Source organism: Narcine bancroftii, chromosome 3 (genome assembly GCF_036971445.1).
Source record: "Narcine bancroftii isolate sNarBan1 chromosome 3, sNarBan1.hap1, whole genome shotgun sequence".
Classification (NCBI taxonomy): Eukaryota; Metazoa; Chordata; class Chondrichthyes; order Torpediniformes; family Narcinidae; genus Narcine; species Narcine bancroftii.
This window is the reverse complement of record NC_091471.1, coordinates 196,025,635-196,047,382: the sequence shown is the minus strand read 5'-3', so window position 1 is coordinate 196,047,382 and position 21,748 is coordinate 196,025,635. Positions and strand designations below refer to the sequence as shown.

The 21,748-nt window shown below is 39.5% G+C and overlaps 1 protein-coding gene across 2 annotated transcripts in view; it reads right to left on the bottom strand.

The window, feature by feature from the left end:
• Nucleotides 1-21,748, bottom strand: part of glrbb (glycine receptor, beta b) — a 147,194-nt gene that overhangs the window by 72,503 nt on the left and 52,943 nt on the right. The window contains exons 1-2 of one of the 2 annotated variants that reach the window (XM_069922868.1): nt 14,830-14,896; nt 11,896-12,002 (exon numbers count right to left, since the gene is read on the bottom strand). In XM_069922868.1, the coding sequence (XP_069778969.1) occupies nt 11,896-12,002; nt 14,830-14,879 (157 nt within the window). In that variant the 5' untranslated portion in view covers nt 14,880-14,896. Of the gene's footprint in view, nt 1-11,895; nt 12,003-14,829; nt 14,897-21,748 lie in introns of those variants that run through there. The other variant, XM_069922869.1, reaches the window with a different exon arrangement.

Genomic DNA, 21,748 nt, shown 5'->3' with positions numbered 1-21,748 from the left:
GGGTAAAATTATTTTTGAAAGAACAAAAAGTAACGCTTTAAAAACAAAAGCACTTCTTACAAAGATAAGCTCAAAATTGGCTTAAATTTTATAGAAAATAAAGAACAATATGTACCTTCTTCAAAAAAAGCTTGCAGAAGGAAACATATATTCACTACTCATCAGAAAAACTTGAAGCAAAATATGCTTATGGACATGAGAAATATGGAGCAAAACATTTTGGCCTGCACGCTTATTTCCCGGAATCGAAGGTGATGGAACAGAAGACAAAAACTACGTGGAAGGCAATTCATAGTCAATGCTGCTTCCATGTCGGTCAAGCACAATCATGTCGAAGCAAGAAATACTCTGGGGGAAAAAAAGGCAGTACCGCTGGTGCGGACACAGAGAGAGTGGGGAGCGGAGACAGATCTGTCCTCCACAGGGTCCAACCACTGGTCCTAATGCCTATGGCTCTGTACAGGCTTTATACAGATTGTTTAAGGAGCCAACGGTCTTCTTAATTAGAATGCTACGACCACGGCATCACTGCCCAAGATGGCGGCCCCTGTGCTGACAGTGGCTTCGAGTGGTTGCAGACTCTGGGCAACAGCAGACCAGCAGAGAGCACTATAAACAGGGAGAACATTCTACCCCTCCCCCTCCATTGAGAAGAAGCATAGGAGATGGCCCCACAGGATGGTGACCATGGCAGTGGACCAACGAATGACTGAGTGTTTGAAGGACCCATACAGGCTACATGCTGTTGGTGACTAGCAGTCAAAGGTTTCAAACGAGGCTTTTGGCAGAAACTAGCTTATACAAAACAGGTATCAGAACCGGGATTTGAGAGGGTGCTAAGGGAAAGAAGGACTCCAGAATGGCTTTGGTTGCTGAAGCCTTCCTGATCATATCGTAGTGTTGAATCTGGAGCTTCATTTGTCAATTAGTTCAAAGAGGAATCTCTGAAGCTGCACCTTATGACTGACTGAAGGAAATTTTGTATATTATTACATGACAAGAAAAGAATCTTGAAAATGTTGTTAATTTTCTATTATTGACCAGGTCAATCTAGGCTGACTCCAAATACCTTTAACCTTGAAAATAAATCTCACATTGCTTGGCAACTAGGCAGCAAAGCCTTTTCCTTCCCTAAAAAAAAAATCCAGTTTCCATGCCCCCCCCCCCCCCAATACACTTAGGCCCCCTTATTAAGGATTTCAGTCCATGCCCCTCCCCTTAAATGTACTGTGGCCCCCACTGAGAATGGCTGATTAGTTCCCACTCAATCTCCTTCTCTCTTGCTTGTAAAAGCTTTAAATTCCTCTAATCTTCCCTCAGCATGGTCTTCATTATGCTTGACATCTGCCATGTTTACATTTGAGGTCAGACTTGCTCTCTGTTCCTTTCCTGCTAATTTTAGGCATCAGTATCTTTTTTTAACGATAAAGCATTCCTCTGCACCTTTACTGAAGATCTGCATTCTGCTGTTCTATACTGCATATCTCAGAATTCCTTCAAGGTCACAAGCATCTGGGGCAGCTTTACCATTGGATCACTGAAGGGTCAGAACATCCTACTCCCTACACATAGATGGTTACTGACCATGACTTGCTGGTTGGGATTATTTGCACAGTCCATGCATCCTCCCATTACCTTCAAAGGTACCTTAATGTCACCCTTCGCAATTTTGCTTTATCTAGAAGACCAATTCAGATGCTTCCAATCCTTGTAGACTGAGAAAGAAAAGCCATTAAGGCAAGATTGGCTCTCCAAGCTGCAATTTTGGTTTGAAATCATTCAATAGTAGGTAACTTGGAGCTGCTCAAGCTGACATATATCTGGACTTCCGTGCATTTCTTTCTGGTGTGAACTTCAAGACTTACCAATAAAATTGTTAGGGATGGCATGAAACTGTTAGTTCTGCACAGAGTCCAATGGTGGGCCCAAGTATTCCTGGAATTTCCCAGCTGGGAAGTAAGAAACCACCTCAGATCCAGCACAGACATCGGGTACGATCCAAACACCTTGGTAGGGTTTGGAACAAGAAGAAATGGCAGATGAATGGATGCTGGAGGGGAAGGGGTTCAGATTTGTACATCACTGAGATTACTTCTTGGGATGGTATCAACTATTCAAAATGGTACTCTTCCACCTGAACTCCAGAGGGACAAATAGCCTTGCGGGCAAGTTTGCTAGACCTGTTAAGGATGGGTTTAAACTCGGTTGGCAGGGGGATGGGAACCTATTTTGGGTCAGATAATGGAGCATTTGGTGGAAGGGTAGATGCAATGTACAGTGATACAGTGAGGAAAGATGTGCTGGATAGGGCATAAATGCATTCAGTATTTTGCACAGAGGGTGGTGGGTGGCTGGATTAAAATTGCCTGAGATGATGATAGAGGCTGATGCAATCAGGTCATTTAAAAGACTCTTGGTGGGCACATGGATGCAATGAAAATGGAGGCATTCAGGTGTGAGGAAGTTGAGGGTTAGATTGATCATGGAGTAGGTTTACATATGTCAGAACAACATGGTGGGCTGAAGCATCCATATTGTGTACTGTTTTATGTTCTATGTTCCCATTGCTGAGCCAACAATGGGAAAGGTAAATTCAAATTATTTTTAACTGTATTTTTAAAAAAATTATTCATAGGATTTTAATGTGTTTTAAATTATTTACTTCAGTTTCAATTATTTTTCAAGAGTTTCAATGTCAAAATCATTTACAAATTCCTCAAGTCACTTACAGCTTTGAAAAAATGCAAAGCTCCACCTCAATTGCCTCCTGTCTGACATAATAGGAAGTGAACTTCCCTACAATGCTGCGACAGCCTGGTCATTGTAAGGCAATTGAGTGTGAAAAGCCAGTGAGATACAACCTGTATCAAAGTAGGTGGATAAAGTGATCAGGTCAGTACAGTTTAGTAATTTATACCTTAGTTCAGGTTTTGGGCCATTCTATACCAGGGTTACCTGGCAAGAGTTTGACAAAGGCATTTGTAGAATTCCAGGAGTGCTCAAGGAATAGTGTGGGGAGGACATTCTGGTCTTAATAGTCACGTCCAAATCATGGAGTTAATCCATTTAAAGAGTAGCTTCCAAATTTGCAGTTTTTTAAGGGACTCAATGGAAATAGCATTTAGAAGAGAAGGAAAAAGATGTCAGTTTCCTGTCAAGCATTTCAAAGCATCTCAAAAAATCTAAATCACTTTGAGATTCAGTCTAAACAGTAAATTCAAGACAGTATTTTATCAGCAGCTTTGTTCATTGAACATGACACATTTATTGTTACTCTCGAGTCCACTTCAAGAGTTCATGCTCTAACATTTACATCTACTGTATACGTCAGACAATATCAAAGGCTTCAATCTAGTTAACAAGGTCACAAAACATTACAGAAATAGCCAAAGTGGTACATGTTATGACTAGAACAGTCAGGAGATCTGAGAGAAGTGGTGGAGGAAAACCAAAATAAGTCAGTAAAGAATTTATTTATATAGTAGGGATCTGCTCTCGTGAGTAGTAAAGATACAAAAAGACTCCAATGAAATTCAGTTTAGTTGGGTGAATGAGCAAAGTCATGGCAGATACAGTTTAACATAGGATAAAATCTGAAATTATTGATACTAAACACAGAAAGTCATACTATTATAGGCAGCAGAAAAGGGAGCATCAGTTCATGTGTATTAATCACAAGCCCTTTTCTCACTGCCGACCTACCTAGGAAACGAGAGAAAATGCAGGGCAGGCTGAACCCAGCAGTATTTCACACTGCACCATGATTTGCATGTAATGCTGCTACAGCGCCTCCAGCGGTGACATCACGAGTGACGTGTTATGTACGGCGCTCAGACAGCCAGCTGTCTGCATAATGACATTTCTTGCTTTAGACATTATGATCTTCATACACAAAAAATCTCAATAAGATTAATTTGTCAAATGTTTATTGTTGAAATGTTAACAACATCTATACACTTAACAAAAAATATTTTTTGTGCCATTTTTTGATGGAAGGTTTTTTAAATACTGATCAATAGTTCACCCTGGGCCACCTCACTCAGACTGGCAGTGAGTGAGTGAACTGCCAGCGTCAGCTGCTCGGAGCCGGCAACCAAGGAGAGCAGAAGGCCGGACATCAGGGTCAGGTGGGCTCCAGCGTGAGAGACCACAGCTTTGTCATAGTGGTCACCCCTTTGTGGTGGTGCTCAGGGTCCATCAGAGAGGACCAGCCCGCCGCTTCCTGCAAGTGGGATGTCACCACTGCCATGCTGTCGGTGTACAGGAGTGCCCACAGTGCTTCGGCTGAGCAGCTCCTCATACTGGGTCCGCTCCCCTGCCTTGCTCCCCTCACACAAACCTCATGCCACCAACTCCCCCTGCCCTACTCCCTCACGCCATGGCCCCAGATAACATGACTGTTATTTGAAGTGTAGGTGATGGCTGCTTTCGGGGGATTTAAAGCACTGAGGGGAGTTTAGTTCATGCTTGTATAGCATGGGAAAAGACTCAGACAGCAGGGCAGGGGGCTGGCGGAGTGGGACTCAGGCAGTGGAGTGGAGTCTGTCAGAGTGGGGTTCAGGCAGTGGGGGGGGCTGTCAGAGCAGGGTTCAGGCACCAGGGTGGGGGCTATCAGAGCAGGGCTCAAGCAGTGGGGTTCAGGCAGTGGAGTGGGGGGCTATCATAGCCGGGGTCAGGCAGCGGAGCTCAGTCAGTAGGGTTCAGGCAGCGGAGCGGGGGCTGTCAGGCAGCGGGGCAGGTAGCTGTCAGAGCGTGGCTGGCTATGCTGTGAAAAGGATTGGTTGTCATTTCACACCGCCAGAAGGCGATTGGTGAATTAACTCGGCCTGGCTCTCAATCTGCTCCAGGAAGAGTTGAGAGCCCAGTTGAAACTGATCGCCTTGCCCAGTTTTTTTTTTCACACCGTGCAATTCCCACGACTTGATCCTCCAATTTGGAGGGTTAACTCACCTGTACTCAGCGGTGTGAAAAGGCCAACTGAAAACAAGCATTCAGTGCATAAAGCAGTAAAAAAGAGTGTATCTGTTTACACATATATGCTAGAGAAAGTCAGCAAGTTATGGAGCATTCTATGTGTAGCAAAGATAAAGATAAAGAACCAGTGTTTCAGGCTGAAACAAAGTATGAGCAAATGCACGCAGGTGTCTGAATAAAATCACGGGAGAGGGGTAGGGGAGGAGCACAGGCCCACAGCCAAAAGGTCATAGGTGGATATAGGTGGGAGGCCACAACACAAAGAAGCTGAGAAGTGATGGGGGATGGGATAGCTCTCTGAATGGAGCAGGAAGGTGGGTGGAGAGCTGAAGGAAAAGAGACAGAAGGATGGGGAAGAGAGGGAGACAGGAGAGTGGCCTATCCAAAACCAGAAAATATAATACCACATCTGAATCTATCACTCCACAATTTTTAACAACCTTTAATGGTAGAACTGTCTCTGTAACTACCCAGGCATGTTTCTCACATACAGGAGATAACCTCTTCTAACTCTCTCTTCTCTTTGGCTTGGCTTCGCGAACGAAGATTTATGGAGGGGGTAAATGTCCACGTCAACTGCAGGCTCGTTTGTGGCTGACAAGTCCGATACGGGACAGGCAGACACGGTTGCAGCGGCTGCAGGGGAAAATTGGTTGGTTGGGGTTGGGTGTTGGGTTTTTCCTCCTTTGCCTTTTGTCAGTGAGGTGGGCTCTGCGGTCTTCTTCAAAGGAGGTTGCTGCCCGCCGAACTGTGAGGCGCCAAGATGCACGGTTTGAGGCGATATCAGCCCACTGGCGATGGTCAATGTGGCAGGCACCAAGAGATTTCTTTAGGCAGTCCTTGTACCTTTTCTTTGGTGCACCTCTGTCACGGTGGCCAGTGGAGAGCTCGCCATATAACACGATCTTGGGAAGGTGATGGTCCTCCATTCTGGAGACGTGACCCACCCAGCGCAGCTGGATCTTCAGCAGCGTGGACTCGATGCTGTCGACCTCTGCCATCTCGAGTACTTCGACGTTAGGGATGAAAGCGCTCCAATGAATGTTGAGGATGGAGCGGAGAAAACGCTGGTGGAAGCGTTCTAGGAGCCGTAGGTGATGCCGGTAGAGGACCCATGATTCGGAGCTGAACAGGAGTGTGGGTATGACAACGGCTCTGTATACGCTTATCTTTGTGAGGTTTTTCAGTTGGTTGTTTTTCCAGACTCTTTTGTGTAGTCTTCCAAAGGCGCTATTTGCCTTGGCGAGTCTGTTGTCTACCTCGTTGTCGATCCTTGCATCTGATGAAATGGTGCAGCCGAGATAGGTAAACTGGTTGACCGTTTTGAGTTTTGTGTGCCCGATGGAGATGTGGGGGGGCTGGTTCTAACTCTAACCAAGGCAATAATATCAAAATTGTCATGAAAGCAAAAATATACGCTTTCTCCTGATTTAAATGGCTGGACCGCCACGGGTAATAATCATAACCTCACGAGTAAATGTGAAGAGAGACCAAATCATGATCTACAATACAGGTCCCTATACTGGTTCCCATGAGCCAGTTTCCAGCAACCTGCAGCCTATGTGGGTCCTTCAGCCACTGAACCCCTCATTAATCCTCCACTGGAGTCACCTTTTTTTTGTACGGTCCAGTTTTGGGCATAAAATTGTAATTCACAACTCCTTCAACATCCTTTTCTCCTAATGTCTCTTCTTCGTCCATTTCAAATGTATGTGCTTTATCAACACAGTCCTGATAAATATTTAAGATCTAATTCTTTTGGCACTTCAACTTTCCTTTCTTGAATTTCACTACTTTATTTTATTTTTAAATCTCAGTCTTTATGCAGTCCCTCAGCGGCTAGAACTTCCACTCCAGATCTATGGTTCCGAGGTCACTGCCAAGACCAATGGCTTCTCTGCTCTGTGCAGCAGAAGGGGATGAAGTCACTTGAAGAGCATAACGTGGAAGGTCCGGCATTCCTTCTGCTATTTTCACTGGGTTTCCGTGTGCTTCCAATGAAGAGACCCAAGGCTCAATGTTAAGTTGGAAACTAATTCTTTCTTATTCAATACCTTTATTGATTTTAATATACAATAAACAATGGATGGAGAGAATAAGGAAACATAATTAAAAAGATCACAATATACAACCATCAGTACAGGTACTTAATAATAGTATTTTCATCTCCCCATACTCAAAGAGAAAAAAAGCAAAGAAAAAAAATCACATTATAGTAAAACTCTTTGACTGTACTAATCTAAAGAAGAGAAAGCAAAAGAAAACTGGAAAGCCATGTATTTGTGTTCACCAAAATAAGAAACCTGGCCCTCATTCAAAAGAAAAACTTAATGGTATCAGGAAGGGACAATAAATCAAAGAAAACATTAGAAATTATATCATATGAAAATATTTTATGAATGGGTGCCAAGGTTCTTCAAATTTAACAGAGGGATCAAATGTAGCATTTCTAATTTTCTCTAAGTTCAAACAAGCCATGGTCTGAGAAACCCACTGAAATATAGTAGGCCGAGTGGGGTCCTTCCATTTAAGAAGAATTGCTCTCCTAGCCATCAGGATTGTAAAAGCTATCATCCAATGAGCAGAAGCCAGTCAATGACCTTCAAAGAGCGATTTAAACAAAAAGAGCATCAATCATGTCCAACTGATACAGCAGGGGAAAATTAGGTAATACAGCGCTCAAAAAATGTCTAATTTGAAAATATCTAAACAAATGCAAATTAGACAAACTATATTTGTTTGAAAGTTGTTTAAGGGACTTAAGATAATCTTACATGAAGAGATCCTGAATGCATTTAATACTCTTGACCTTTCAAAAAGAAAAAGATTGATCATTCACAGATGGGTGAGAAAAATAGATAAAATAAGCCCAGATCAAGTAAAAAAAAATTTAATCAAAAAAAACCTCCGGAACTGAAACCATATTCAGAATGTATGCTTGGGTATAGAATTAGTTACCAATTTACTAACCTTGGTAACATGACCTACTAATGATAATGATCATGAGGACCATCTGAAAAGGGATTGCTTCACATGATCAATCAGAGGAAGAATATTTAACTTATAAATATTTAAATTTTTAGGAATTTTAACACCTAGATAAGTAACATTATCCTTCACAACCTTAAATGGTATATGCTCATAAATGGGTACCTGAATATTCAGGGAAAGTAATTCACTCTCGTGAAGATTTAATTTCTAACCAGAGAAAAAAAAAACCTAAATTGTGACAGCAAAGATGACATAGAAGGAATGGATTTCTCAGGGTCTGAAACACATAATAAAAAATTGTCCACATATAAAAGATACTTTATGAATGCTATCTCCCCTAATAATTCCCCTTATATTATTAGAATCTCAATTGTTAAGGGTTCCAGAACTTAATCAAACAGCAAGGGGAAAAGAGGGCAGACCTGTATAGTCCCACTCTGTAGCCTAAACAGGGAAGATCTTTAACTGTTAGTAATGAGAGATGTAGAGGGAGAATGATGTATCATTTCAATCCAAGAAATAAAACCAGGGCCAAAATTGAATTTCTCTAAAGCCTCAAACAGACAAGACCAAATGCCTTCTCAGCATCCAATGAGATAACACATTCCAGAATCTTAGTTGAGGGAGAATACATTATATTCATTAATCTGTAAATATCTGAATATGAATAACGATTTTTAATAAGCCCATTTGATCATTAAAAATAACGTGAGGAAGAATATTTTCCAACCTGTAAGCAAAAATTTTTGTATCAACACTTAATACTGATATTGGTCTATAAGATGCACAATTGGTAGAGTCCTTATCCTTTTTAAGAATTAAAGAAATTGATGCCTCATTAAAAAATTCTGGGGCAAAATTCCAAAGAAATGGAATCCTTCAACACTTTACATAACCATGGGGCAAGTAGGTAAGAAAATTATTTTAAAAACTCAACTGTATATCCATCTAGACCAGGTGTGTTGCCCAAATGAAGAGAAATAATAGCTTTAAAAATTTCTTCCTCAGAGATAGGTTCCCCTCAAGATATACAATCATTATGAAACAATTTAGGAATATCCGATCATCCCAGGAAATTATCTATTGAACTTTAATTATCTCGAAAATCAGATTTGAATAAATTGGTATAAAATTCATGGAACACCTTATTTATTTCATCATGATCAGTAGTTAGGTTCCCATCTCACTTACAAATCTTCATGATCTGTCTTTTAACCAAAGCAATTTTCAATTGACTAGCAGTGAGTCAGAAATTTCTTTACTCTGATCAGCTTTGATTCAGGAATTTCCATGGATTGGTAAAGATACAACATATTTCCAGAGGCTTTGAGAACACAAGAATGTTTCTGTTGGCCTGGTCATGTGATGTCTATCACATAACCAGAGTAGGATGCCAGTTATGCCATATGCAAATGTGGCATATCCATCAAAGCCAGTAATGAGATCCTTAGCACTCATTATATTAGTTTGAGAGAGGATATTAATGCTGATTCATTCATCCTGCTGGTAGATTTTGAGGGTTTTGTTGGGATATACTTTGAGGTGTCTTCTATAGCTTAATTCATGCCTTTGTCTGCACGAGCAATAAGCGATCTCAATTGTATGGTTAATCACAAGTTTGTGTTGGGTTGAAGTCTTGATTGTCAAGCACTCTTTTTGTCAGATTTCTAAAGGTCATGCTGGGGCACAGAATGCAGTGATAAACTTGTCTCTGATGTTTACCTATTCTGAGAGATGGTTCTACACATATAGAAAGTGGTCCACATTTTCAAGGACTTCATTGTGGAACATTATTATCAGGGCATAGTAATGGTCAGGAGGAAGATAATTGTGGTGACTTTTGTTTTGCATATTGTTTATGTAACACCCACCCTCTTGCATGCTTCACTGAATAGGTCTAAGATGATTCAGCAAAATATGTGTTTGCACAAATGTCTAATGCAGCTCAATAACTATGTTTGAAGTGTCCTTGGTGCTGCAGTGGAGGTGAAAAAAGTTGCATGTTTTCCCATTTTAACTTCACATTAGCTCTACTCCAGCGTCATGCTTGATGGTGGTGAATTGTGGGAGACATGGGTTCTGGAGAAGGAAAGGTTAAAGACTTTTAACTTTCATAGATTATTGAACATTATTTATCCCCAATTTGTATATCTATCGGATCTAGTTGATAATATTTTTCAATTGAATCCTTCTCAGAAAGGGTTAATTGGAATTATATATTATAAATTATTGAAATTATGTCCAGTACTTCACGGTAAGATTAAAAAGGCTTGGGAATTGAAACTTGCAAGACCCTTATCGGCGGATCTATGGGACAAAATTCTTAACCTTCTATATGTGCCCGATATTCATTAATCCAACTCAAAGTGGTGAATCGTGTTCACATATCCAAAGATAAGCTAGATTGTATGTTTTCTAATATTAACCTTACTTGTAACAGATGCAAATCTGATATTGCTACATTGACACATATGTTTTGGTCTTGTCTTTCTTATCTTTAGAAAGCTATTGGAATGAAATTTTTAATATATTTTCAACTATATTTCAGGTGGAGCTATGACCCAATCCAATAATTGCTCTTTTGGGGTTATTGAACCAGACATAGGGAGTACTTTCTGTACCTGCACAATGGGTTGTGACCTTCTCTACATTGTTCACTAGAAGAGCCATCTTATTCAAAGGGAAAGATTCTAGACCTCCAACAGTGTTTCAATGGCTCTCTAACCCCATCAAAGATACTGGTTTTGAATTGCAAGGACACCCACACCCTCCAACACCTCCCTGGTCATAAGCTTTCACCCCAAAACTTATCTATTTATTCCTATACTCTTTAACTCACTCAAGGATTTTATGTGTGTGTGTGTGTGTGTGTGTGTGTGTGTGTGTGTGTGTGTGTGTGTGTGTGTGTGTGTGTGTGTGTGTGTGTGTGTGTGTGTGTGTGTGTGTGTGTGTGTGTGTGTGTGTGTGTGAGATATTGTATTTGCAGTTTCATACTTTTTTCTTCATTGTACTGTATTATAAAACCAATAAAAAAGATTCAAAAAAAGTCTCAAAATAAGGGGGGGTCAGACATTCACAACAGAAACAAGAGAAAGTTTTTTCATCCAGGTATGGCATAGTATAATCAACACCGAGATCAAGTGGATTTTAGATATTATAGAAATCAAGAGATATGGGGTTAATGCCATCTCAGAAGCTACAGAACTACAATGGAAGCAGGTAGCCCTCAATCCCAACAAGGTACTGCTAAGGCAAAGGATTAAGTATATGTGTCAATCTTAATCAGTGTCATTTTGTGATTGTGACCTTATTTGATCAATTTCAATTTAGGAATCAAAAATAACAAATCGATACATTTGAAAATTGCACCATTCTATCATTTCACTCAGATGCCAACTTCTCAATTTATTCATTACCAGAAATAGAATGATAAAGATATGCTGATCATTTCATTCGCTATAAAGATGCTTGTGATAACAATATATAACTTCCAATTCAATAATTTAACTTGCTATGAAGATAAATGTATCAGAACTGTAACCCCACCATCAATTATTTCCTGCATGGAGCAACATTCCCAGAGACCTGATTTTTGTTCCATTAATTTAATGGAATGAAATTAGTGGAATTAATATTCTGAAAATAGGAAGCATGTGATAGTGGAATGATTATTAATTATAGTGGCGACACAAGAGACTAAAACCTAGAGCAAAATAAACTCCACTGAAGCAAGATTTTGTGCCAAAACATCAACTGTCCATTTTCCTCCTTGGATAGTGCCTAATCCACTGAGTTCTTCCAACAGTTGATTTTTTGCTATTAAATATACTGTAATTAAAAATCAAAATTGCACAGGAATTTTTTACAGAATATTTCAGATTGAATTACAGGTCAAGTTTACAATTCATATTTATATAAAAAAACACAAACCTTTAAAATTTGGACGTATTCTTGGGTCATATGTGACAAGCAATCTGCTGAGGATGTTACTGGTGGAGTTTGCAGGGGTCCGTGCAAGATCTTCAGCTGACTGTTCTCTGCAACAGAAAAAATATGTACATTTTCAACATTTAGTTCCAGTAGTTGACCTGATGGTTGATTTATTTTGTCTTCAATATGGGTGTGCTATCCATTCCAACATTTTTTTTTAAATCACAAATAATCCTGATAAGAAAGAAAAATAGGTAAAAGGCACTGAATGAAAAGTACTTTGGAAATTGAACAATATTTTGTGCCTAATTTCACATAAGACAACATTTTTAAAAAAATTATGGTGGCAACATATAAAGAGAAAATGAGGGGCTAAAGAAATTAATGAAAGTAAAAACTTTGCTCGGGAATTATAGCAATTAGGAAACCTGCATTTATGATCTCTACACCCATGTTCATCATCAACACCCCAGGATATTATACACTGCAATTAAAAAGGGTGACAATGGAAGGTTGTCATCTTCCAGAATTCCACAGATTGTAGAACAGATTCCACAGATCGCAAATGTAACCCCACCATTTGAGAAAGGAGAGAGATAGAAAACAGGGAACTAGACCAGGGATTTCAACATAAATAGCATAGAATTTTTTTTAAATGTATCATTATGGAAATGGCAATAGGGTATTTGGAAAATTAAAAAAATAAATTGTTCAGAATTAACATGAATTTATGAAAGGGGAAATATAACCATATAACCATATAACCACTTACAGCACAGAACAGGCCAGTTCAGCCCTACTAGTCCATGCCGTAGCAAATCCCCACCCTCCTAGTCCCACTGACCAGCACCCAGTCCATACCCCTCTAGTCCCCTCCTATCCATGTAACGATCCAGTCTTTCCTTAAATGTAACCAATGATCCCGCCTCGACCACGTCTGCCAGAAGCTCATTCCAAATCCCCACCACCCTCTGCGTAAAGAAATTTCCCCTCATGTTCCCCTTATAATTTGATGTTTTTTTTAATATATTTTTGAGATTGTAACTTGCAAAATGGATGAGGTGACTGAGCGGATGTGGTGTGCCTGGATGCTGAGAAAGCCTTCAATGGGGAGATAATGAAATAAAATTATACAGTGCATGGGGTTGCGAGCAATATGTTGACGTGGAATGAGGATCAGTTAGCAGCCAAAACGAAAGTAGGAATAATTTTCACATTGAGTGTGGCCATTAGGGTGCCACAATGATCAAAGGAGTCACAACTGTTTGCAAACTAAATAAGTAATTTGGATAAAGAGGCCTCATGGAACACATCCAAGTTTACTGATGATGTGAATCAGTGTGAATTGTGGAAAGGTTGCACAAAGGCTTCAGGGACTGTACACCATATTATACATGGGTGAAGATGGGGTGCAATGGAATATAACATGAAAAGGCTGTGAAGTCATGCTTTTTTGGAAGAAAAAAATTAAAAACAGATTACTTTTTAAAAGAGATTTAGAGAAATATGGCTGTCATTGTACATGAATCACTAAATGTTAACATGTAATTAGGAAGGAAAAAAATGTTGGACATTATTACAAGTGGAGCTGAGGACCTGAATAAAGACATCTCACTAGAATTAGGAAGGGCCTGATGAATCTATATTTACAATATTATGTCCATCATACACACACCCACTCCTCCATCGACTCCAGCTATAACCCTAGTTGCTTTGGAAATGCAGCTAATATATTATGAGTCATCCCACCCCAACCACACTCTCTTCACCCCCACCTCACAACAGGAAGAAGATTCACAATTGTGAAATTGCATCGTTTTTTTTTTCTCAATGTTATCAGACTCCAGAATGAACCTCCAAAATAGTAAAATTACGTTGCTCTTGCTCCATACCAACTAAGCTTTGTCTGCAACTGCTCATTGAGGTACTTTTGAAATGTGTCTTACTTGTTGTACTCATGGATGAGATATCTATTGGTGTGTTCATAAAACAATCTTTATCACTGCATCTTCAATAGGTGACAATAGACCTGAATTTGAACATGTAAAGTTCTGGTCTCCCTACCAAAAAAGGATGTGTTTGCAATAAAGGGGAATGCCTTGATGAGGATTGTCTTATGGAAAGACCTTAAATAGCCAGGGCTAATACTCTCCAGAGTTTGAACAAATGAGACCATAGGGCATTCCGATAGCACCTGACAAGAAAGATGCAAGGATAAACCTTGTCCAGCTGTGGTCTCTTAAATCAGGATCACTATCTCAAAATAAGAGACTGAGATGAGAAATTACTTTAACAAAAAAAAACTTTTGAGATGCAATATCACAAGAGCTACAAAGACTCGTCCATTGAGTATGTTCAGGGCAGAGACAGATAATATTTTAGATGTTAAGGGAATAGGATTACTGTGAGAAAGTAACTTCCAGTTGGCACTCGTCTGCTCGAGTCTGTGGTTGCTGTAATTGTGTGCTCCTATCTGTGCCTGTCATTTCCATTTTTACCCTTCTAATACTGATTTCATCTTTTCCCACGTCTGATCCTGCCTACCTTTTCTCCTCCTATTTCACCTGTCTGAGCCCATATGGCTATTTATACCAATGGATGTCGGTGCCCGACAAATGGAAATCCTCAAATGGTCAATAAAAAATTTAGTGAGACACTCATTTATTTTAGACCGATTACTTTAACTTCATTAGTAAGAAAAATGAATGAAACAATAATGAAGTGAAGAATGAACAGTTACTTAAATAGATGTGGAAGTGTTAACAGGCAATTTATATCTTACTAATTTGAGAGACTTTTTAAATTGCTTTGAGATATGATGTTGAATTTGTCTTCCAAATAGTTTTTAATAAGATGTTACATAGCAGGTTTAGCAATATGATATAAGGCCTTGAATAAAGAGGGTTGAATAGTATGAATGGAAGATGGACTTACTGATTGAAACAGTGAATAGTTGTGGAGATTCTCTTGAACAGAAGAGACATGTATGGTGGATTTCCCGTAAGTCTGAAGTAAAAGGCCACTTTTTAAAAAAAATACATAATTGATCTGGTCTGTAGTGTATGGGGCATAATTTCTTTTGAAAATATTTTTATGGAGGTTAACAAAAATTATTTACATATTAAAATGATAACATAAATCAAATTATATCATATATATGTCACATATCAATTGTAAATTTGAAGTTTAACCATAATTATTGCATTAACTTATTTCATTCAGGGCATCAAATTCTATAATTATGATAATTAAACAATTAAATCATAACTCATACTATGTACAAAAATAATAATGAACACAAATAATACACATCAAATTTCTTTATATAAGATATATATATTCTTCTCTGATGTGATTATGTTGTTCTGTGATATGATCCATAATCTGTAGTTAAACCCTGCTTTACTTATTGTTTTAATAATAAAAAGGAAAAAAAAACCTACTAATCTACCCTCTCCCTCTAAACAAGGTTATCTGTATATATTGTAAATTTGAATCAAATAATGGCCCCCAGACACCAGGAAGGGAATCCCCAGGGCATCCACACCACTTAAATCCTCAGATTATGATAATAATCCATGAATGGGCCCCAGGGCATAATTTCTAAATGACCACAAAATGTGGAGCTAGAGTGGAACATCGGGACGACGACAAAAGACCTGGAGACATTGACAAATTGTAGCATTAGACAGATGAAATTTAATTTTGAAAAATGTGAACATAGGAACATAGGAAGTAGGAACAGGAGTAGGCCAAAAATGGCCCACCGAGCCTGCTCCGCCATTCAATATGATCATGGCTGATCTAATTTATGACCTAACACCACCTACCTGCCTTCTCCCCATATCCCTTAATTCCTCTATCATGTAAAAATTTATCTAACCAAATTTTAAATATGTTTAATGAGGCAGCCTCAACCACTTCCCTGGTTAGAGAATTCCAAACATTCACTACTCTCTGGGAAAAACTATTTTTCCTCATCTCTGTCCTAAACCTACTCCCCCGAATCTTGAGACTGTGTCCTCTCGTTTTAGTTTCCCCGGCCAGCTCAAAAAACCTTCTTACATCTATTCTATCCATACCCTTCATAATCCTATATGTTTCCATAAGATCTCCTCTCATTCTTCTGAACTCGAGCGAATACAATCCTAGACAATTTAATCTTTCATCATAAGTCAACCCCTTCATCCAAGGATCAACCTAATAAACCTCCTCTGGTCCGTCTCCAAAGCCAGTATATCCTTCCTCAAATATAGAGAACAGAACTGGACACAGTACTCCAGGTGCGGTCTCACCAGTACCTTATACATTTGTAAAATATGAAATATTACATTTTAATAGGAAGAATAAGAGACAATATAAATGTTAGGATATAATTCTAAAAGGGGAACAAGAATAGAGATTTGGTTATGTATGTGCACTAAAAGTGATGGGGCAACTTGAAAAGTGGATTAAAAAAGTCCAGGATGCTGGGTATGATAAATAGAAGCATAGAGGCAAGAGCAACAAAGCCAGGATTAACTTTAATAAAGTATTTGTTCAGCTCCAACTGGAATAGGGCATCCAGTTGCTGGAGAAAACAAACTGCTGGATGCACTCAGCAGGATGAGGAGCATCAATTGTCGACATTTCAGGTTGAGACCCTACATCAGGACTGAGAGTGAAAAAAGAAGATGGCCAGAGGCAAGGAGGTGATAGGTGGAACCAGACAAAGTAAAGAAAAAAGGACTGAATGAGCCAGGTTGAAGGCAAGGGTAAAGGTACAGATGGATGCTGGAAGGTGGTAAGTGAGAAGACAAAGGCTGTGTTATTATGCATGTATAATAAAAAGCTATATTTCCTAGTTGGCAATGCATGTGGTTGGTGTGGGAACAGAAGGAGTGTGTTGTTGGTTCAAGCAGCTTGAAAAATAAAGATGTTTAAGCGTTAAAAGCACACAAATATGGCTTCAGAAGAGTGTAAGTAAGAAAAGGCAATAATTCCCATCATGGATAAGTTAAGTCCTCCAACCCGCTGCAGTTTATCAACAATCGGAAACTCTTTGAACAGCGATTCAACATTTTCTTTTAAGAGGCTGATGGAGTGGGAGAGACTGATGAAAAATGGAAGGTATTTTTACACCTGATGGGTGAAGATGCCTTGGACATCTATAACAGTTTTCAAATTGATGATACAGCTTTCACATTAGATATTCTGATAACAAAATTTGAGAAGTATTTTGTTCCGTAAAAATGTCATGTCTGAGAGATTCAAGTTTTTCTCATGTGACCAGAAACAAGGTATAAGCTTCAACTAATACTTAGCCAAACTTCACACACTAAGTCCTGTGAATTTGGAGATCTGAAAAATTCACTCATTAGAGACAGACTAGTTTGTGAAATCCCAGATAATGGGCTTAGAGAAAGACTGTTGCATGAAAAGGATTTGACACTGGAAAAGGTTGTGAGTATGTGTAGGGCAGTAGAGACAACACCAGCACAAGCTAAGGAGCTGCACAGGAAAGACTCATCAATGCATGTGGTGAAAACAAGCAAAGCACCAGGAGTTTCCCAAAGCTATAGCAAAGCAAAGAGGTCAGTTCAAACAGCAAATGCAGCAGGTGTGGAGGTGGACATATTCCAATGTTCTACCTATGGAAAGTCCTGCAATAAATGTGGGAAGACGAATCATTTTGCAAAGTGCAAAGTGCATATTGAACCAAAGAGAAAGGTGCACACAGTGGATGAAGAAATGGAGGAATTCTTTGTGGATTCACTACAGACTGCCACTGCTGGTAAAACAGAATTAACCATTCCAATGACTGTGAATGAGAGAAATTCCATTTAAGATCAACACTGGATCCCAGGTGAATCTGTTATCTATGGATGATTACAAGACCCTCACCGTATAGAGCAAGATTTATCCAATTAAATTAAAAGTGACAGGCTACAATGGAGAGAATGCTCCAGTAAAAGGGGCCATATAGTAATCTTCAAACACAAAGGGTGGCATCTAAAGTCAGAGCTACTGATTGTAAAAAGGAGACTACAGCCAATATTAGGTCTGAGTGCATGTGAAGAGTTCGACCTGGAGAAAAGAGTTTTCATAATGACTTCACAGACTGAAAATGAGCACACAACACTCATGGAAGAGTACACAGATGTCTTTGAAGGTCTTGGATGTTTACACAAGATGAGACAGTGGCTCTGTTGTCCATGCATGCAGGAAAGTTCTGTTTCCTCTTAGAGACAAACCTAAACAAGAACTAGCATGTATGGAGCAAAATTGAAGAACCTACAGAGTGGATCAGCTCACTGGTCATCATGCAAAAGAAAAATAGAGCATTGTGTATACGTCTGGACCCAAGAAATTACAATAAAGCCAACAAGAGAGAGCTTTTTAAATTGCTGACATAGGAGGAAATCATGATCCAGTTTGCAGGTCCCAAGTGGTTTAGCAAACTCGATGAGTCATCAGGGTTTTAGCAGCTGAAGCTCGATGAGGCAAGTTCAAGACTATGCACTTCCAATATTCCACAAGGAAGATACTGCTTTCTTCAGCTACCATATAAGATCTTGTCTACACCAGAAGTCTACCATAAAACCATCCACGTGATCTTTGAAAGTATACCTGGAGTTGAGACCATGATGGATGACATCATTGTATGGGGGTCCAGCAAGGATGAACATGATAAATGACCAAGGCAAGTGCTTGACATGACATGGAATATTAATTTGAAATTAAATAAAGAGAAATGTGAGTTTAGCGTAAAGACATTGGCCTTCATAGGTGATGCCCCAAAACAAAGAGGAGAGGTGAGACATTTCTTGGGAATGGTGAGTTACCTGGCTAAGTACATCCTTCATCTGTTGACAGTGTCAGCACCACTTGAGCAGAAAAATTGAATGGATCTGGTCACATGAGCAAGAAGAATGCTTCCAGACACTCAAAAAAAAAGTTTTATCAGAAGAGCCTGTACTAAAATTTTATGATCTGCATAGGCGCACCGGAATCTCGGCTAATGCATCCTGACATGGCCTTGGAGCAGTATGAGGACACATGGCAACCTGTGGCCTCTGAATCAAGGATGACTGTCCAATTGGTATTTAGGATTACTGGGCATGCAGAGATGAACTGTGAAAGATATGGTCTTCAAAGGAGATTCTAAAGTTGCTACACAAGGAAATGCTCCAGAAGATACACGAAGGACATCTTGGTGAGGAAAAATGCAAACGTAGAGCTTGACAGGTGATGTACTGCCCAAGAATGAACCAAGGCATAACCCAGACCACTGCTTCATGCAAAATATGCCTTACCTGTAGACCAAAGCAGCAAGCAGAACTGCTTACAGCACACCCTGTACCAGACAGGCCTTATTTCAAAGTTGGAGTAGATTTGCTTGACAGTAATGGAAAGAGTCATATAGTAGTTACAGACTACCCAGAGGTAGCAACACTGCAGTCAACATTCAGCAAAGCAGATCATTTTCATGAAAAATGTGTTTGTGAGACATGGAGTTCATTGTGAAGTAGTATCAGACAATGGTCCACAATTTACGATCAGTAAATTTGAGACCTTTGCCAATATAGGGGTTTTAACATAAAACTTCAACCCCACATCACCCAAAGTTGAATGGCCTAGCAGAGAGTTCTGCGAAGGTGGTGAAGAGCCTCATGAAGAAAGCGCATGATGGACGAGAGGATTTCCACAGAAGTCTAATGATTAACAGAAGTGCACTACTACAGAATGGTGTTTCTCTGCCCAAATGCTGATGGGTCAATGCATACATATTAACCTTCCAATGCATGAAAATCTGTTAACATCTAAAAGAGCACACAAGGTCAAACAGGCTAAAGTGGAAGAGAAAGTAAAACAGAAACAGTATTGTGATAACACTGTGAAAAGCCTCCCAGTCCTGAAGCATGGAATTCAAGTTCAAATCCAAGATCACAATTCTGGCACATGATCCATGCAAGGATAAGTGCAAAAGGAAATAGATACACATTCCTACCAGATCCAGACAGAGGGAAGGACACCTCTGAGAAGGAACCGCGTGGATCTACGACCTCATGCTCCAACCCATGGTCGTGACCCGTCACCTGTCAGTACACAAAAGGGACCAGCACATGCAGAAAAGGAACATGCTCAGAGTTCATGGAAAAACATAAATACTAACACAGCAAATGCAAGTAATACACCAGTGAAAATGCATATCAGACCAAAAAGGACTGTTAAACCACCTCAAAGACTGATTAAAAGCTGGTGAGTGGGAAGAGACTGGCCAAGGAACGTAGACATAACATTATGTTTGCGACTGTTTCCTTTTTTTTTAACAAAAAGGGGAAAGATGTGATATTATACAGTAGGGAATGCAAAGGAACAGAAGCTAGACTATGACAGAAGTCGAGTGTGTTGTGGATCAAGCAGCTTGAAAAATGAAGTTGTTTAAGCGTTAAAACCATGCAACGTTGTTCTTCAAGGAAGAAATGTTACAAGGCTACTGGTGCTGGAATCTGATATGAGGAAGATGATTATGGGAGAGGTGACGGGCAGATGGAAATTGATACTGGAGAGGATCCAGTGATTTAAATGTGTGGGTAATTGATGAATGGAGCCAGGAGGGAGAGGGGAGTTAAAATGGGTGATGGGAGCAGATTGGAGACATGGAAAGGAATAAAAATGGGAGGACTGGTGATGGATTGGAAGATTAGAGAGAGCAGAAAATTATTTTTGTTTAGTAGCTAATCCTGGGGTCAAATCAGAGGCCAGACATGATCAGACAGGTTAACAAGATGGATAGAATTCATAGGGGTGTCTGGAGACAATAAGTTTATTTATCCCAATATTGTGCCTTGGGAAATTAATGCTGACACAATACTAGGGAAGAAAATACATAATTTGAGATCATGCAATTAATCATAGGAATAAAAGAAATTTAAGGAATTGGCCTTTCACCTCCTCACAGATTTTACATGATTCAATAATGATTATGTCTGAATTTTTAATTCAGTGCCAATTCACAGCATGATTAAAGAGTGAAAGAAACTCTTGAACCTCTGGTTTAAGAGACCAACTCCCCATCCCGGGATTGAGCCCAATCTATTAGAGAAAGTCAGTGGGTCTAGTGGCATCAATGTGGGGAAAAAAATTATCAATGTTTCAGGCCAGAACCCTTGGTCAAATGTTGAGTTGATGAGTTCCATAGCAGATGGTTTTGTGCTCCATGGGCTGTCAGGGCCTTGTACCATGCTGCATCATTTTAAAAAATTAAAAATTAAACCACTTTTTTTAAGATTCCCTAAAATCCTTATCTTGCCTCCACAACCTTATTTGTTTCAAGAGATTACATTTCCATTCACTAAAGTCCTGAGCGCATGGGTGATTTTGTTCAGGCTTTCCTCATAGTCTGGGAATCAATCATGTGAATCCTTGCCTCAGTGTTCCATATGTTACGAGCCCAAAGGACCCCAAAATCTAGCAGCAATTGGTATTCACCATGACAAATCGTTATTTAAACAAAAGTTATTTTTAATTAACTTTAAACATGAAAATAGATTCAAACTTTAACTTATCTCTATATTTAACAATGTAAATTTAAGAAAAGTTCTTTGGTTCACAGTTCAATCTCACTTCTCCTTCTTCCAAGTTCATTAGTTGTAGGGAATTCTTATACTGTGCACAGAATTTAACGTGAATAAAGTTCACGAGGCTTTGGTGCTCAAAAGGTAAATCTTTACTGCTCAGGAAGGTTTGTGTAGGGTTTGCAGAGAGAGATTTGTTGTTCCAGAATTTCTACAACTGAGGTACCACCATTAGTCACCTCAATGTCTCGCTGATGAAACTTGCCCCATCAGGGTTCTCCAGATAATAACCT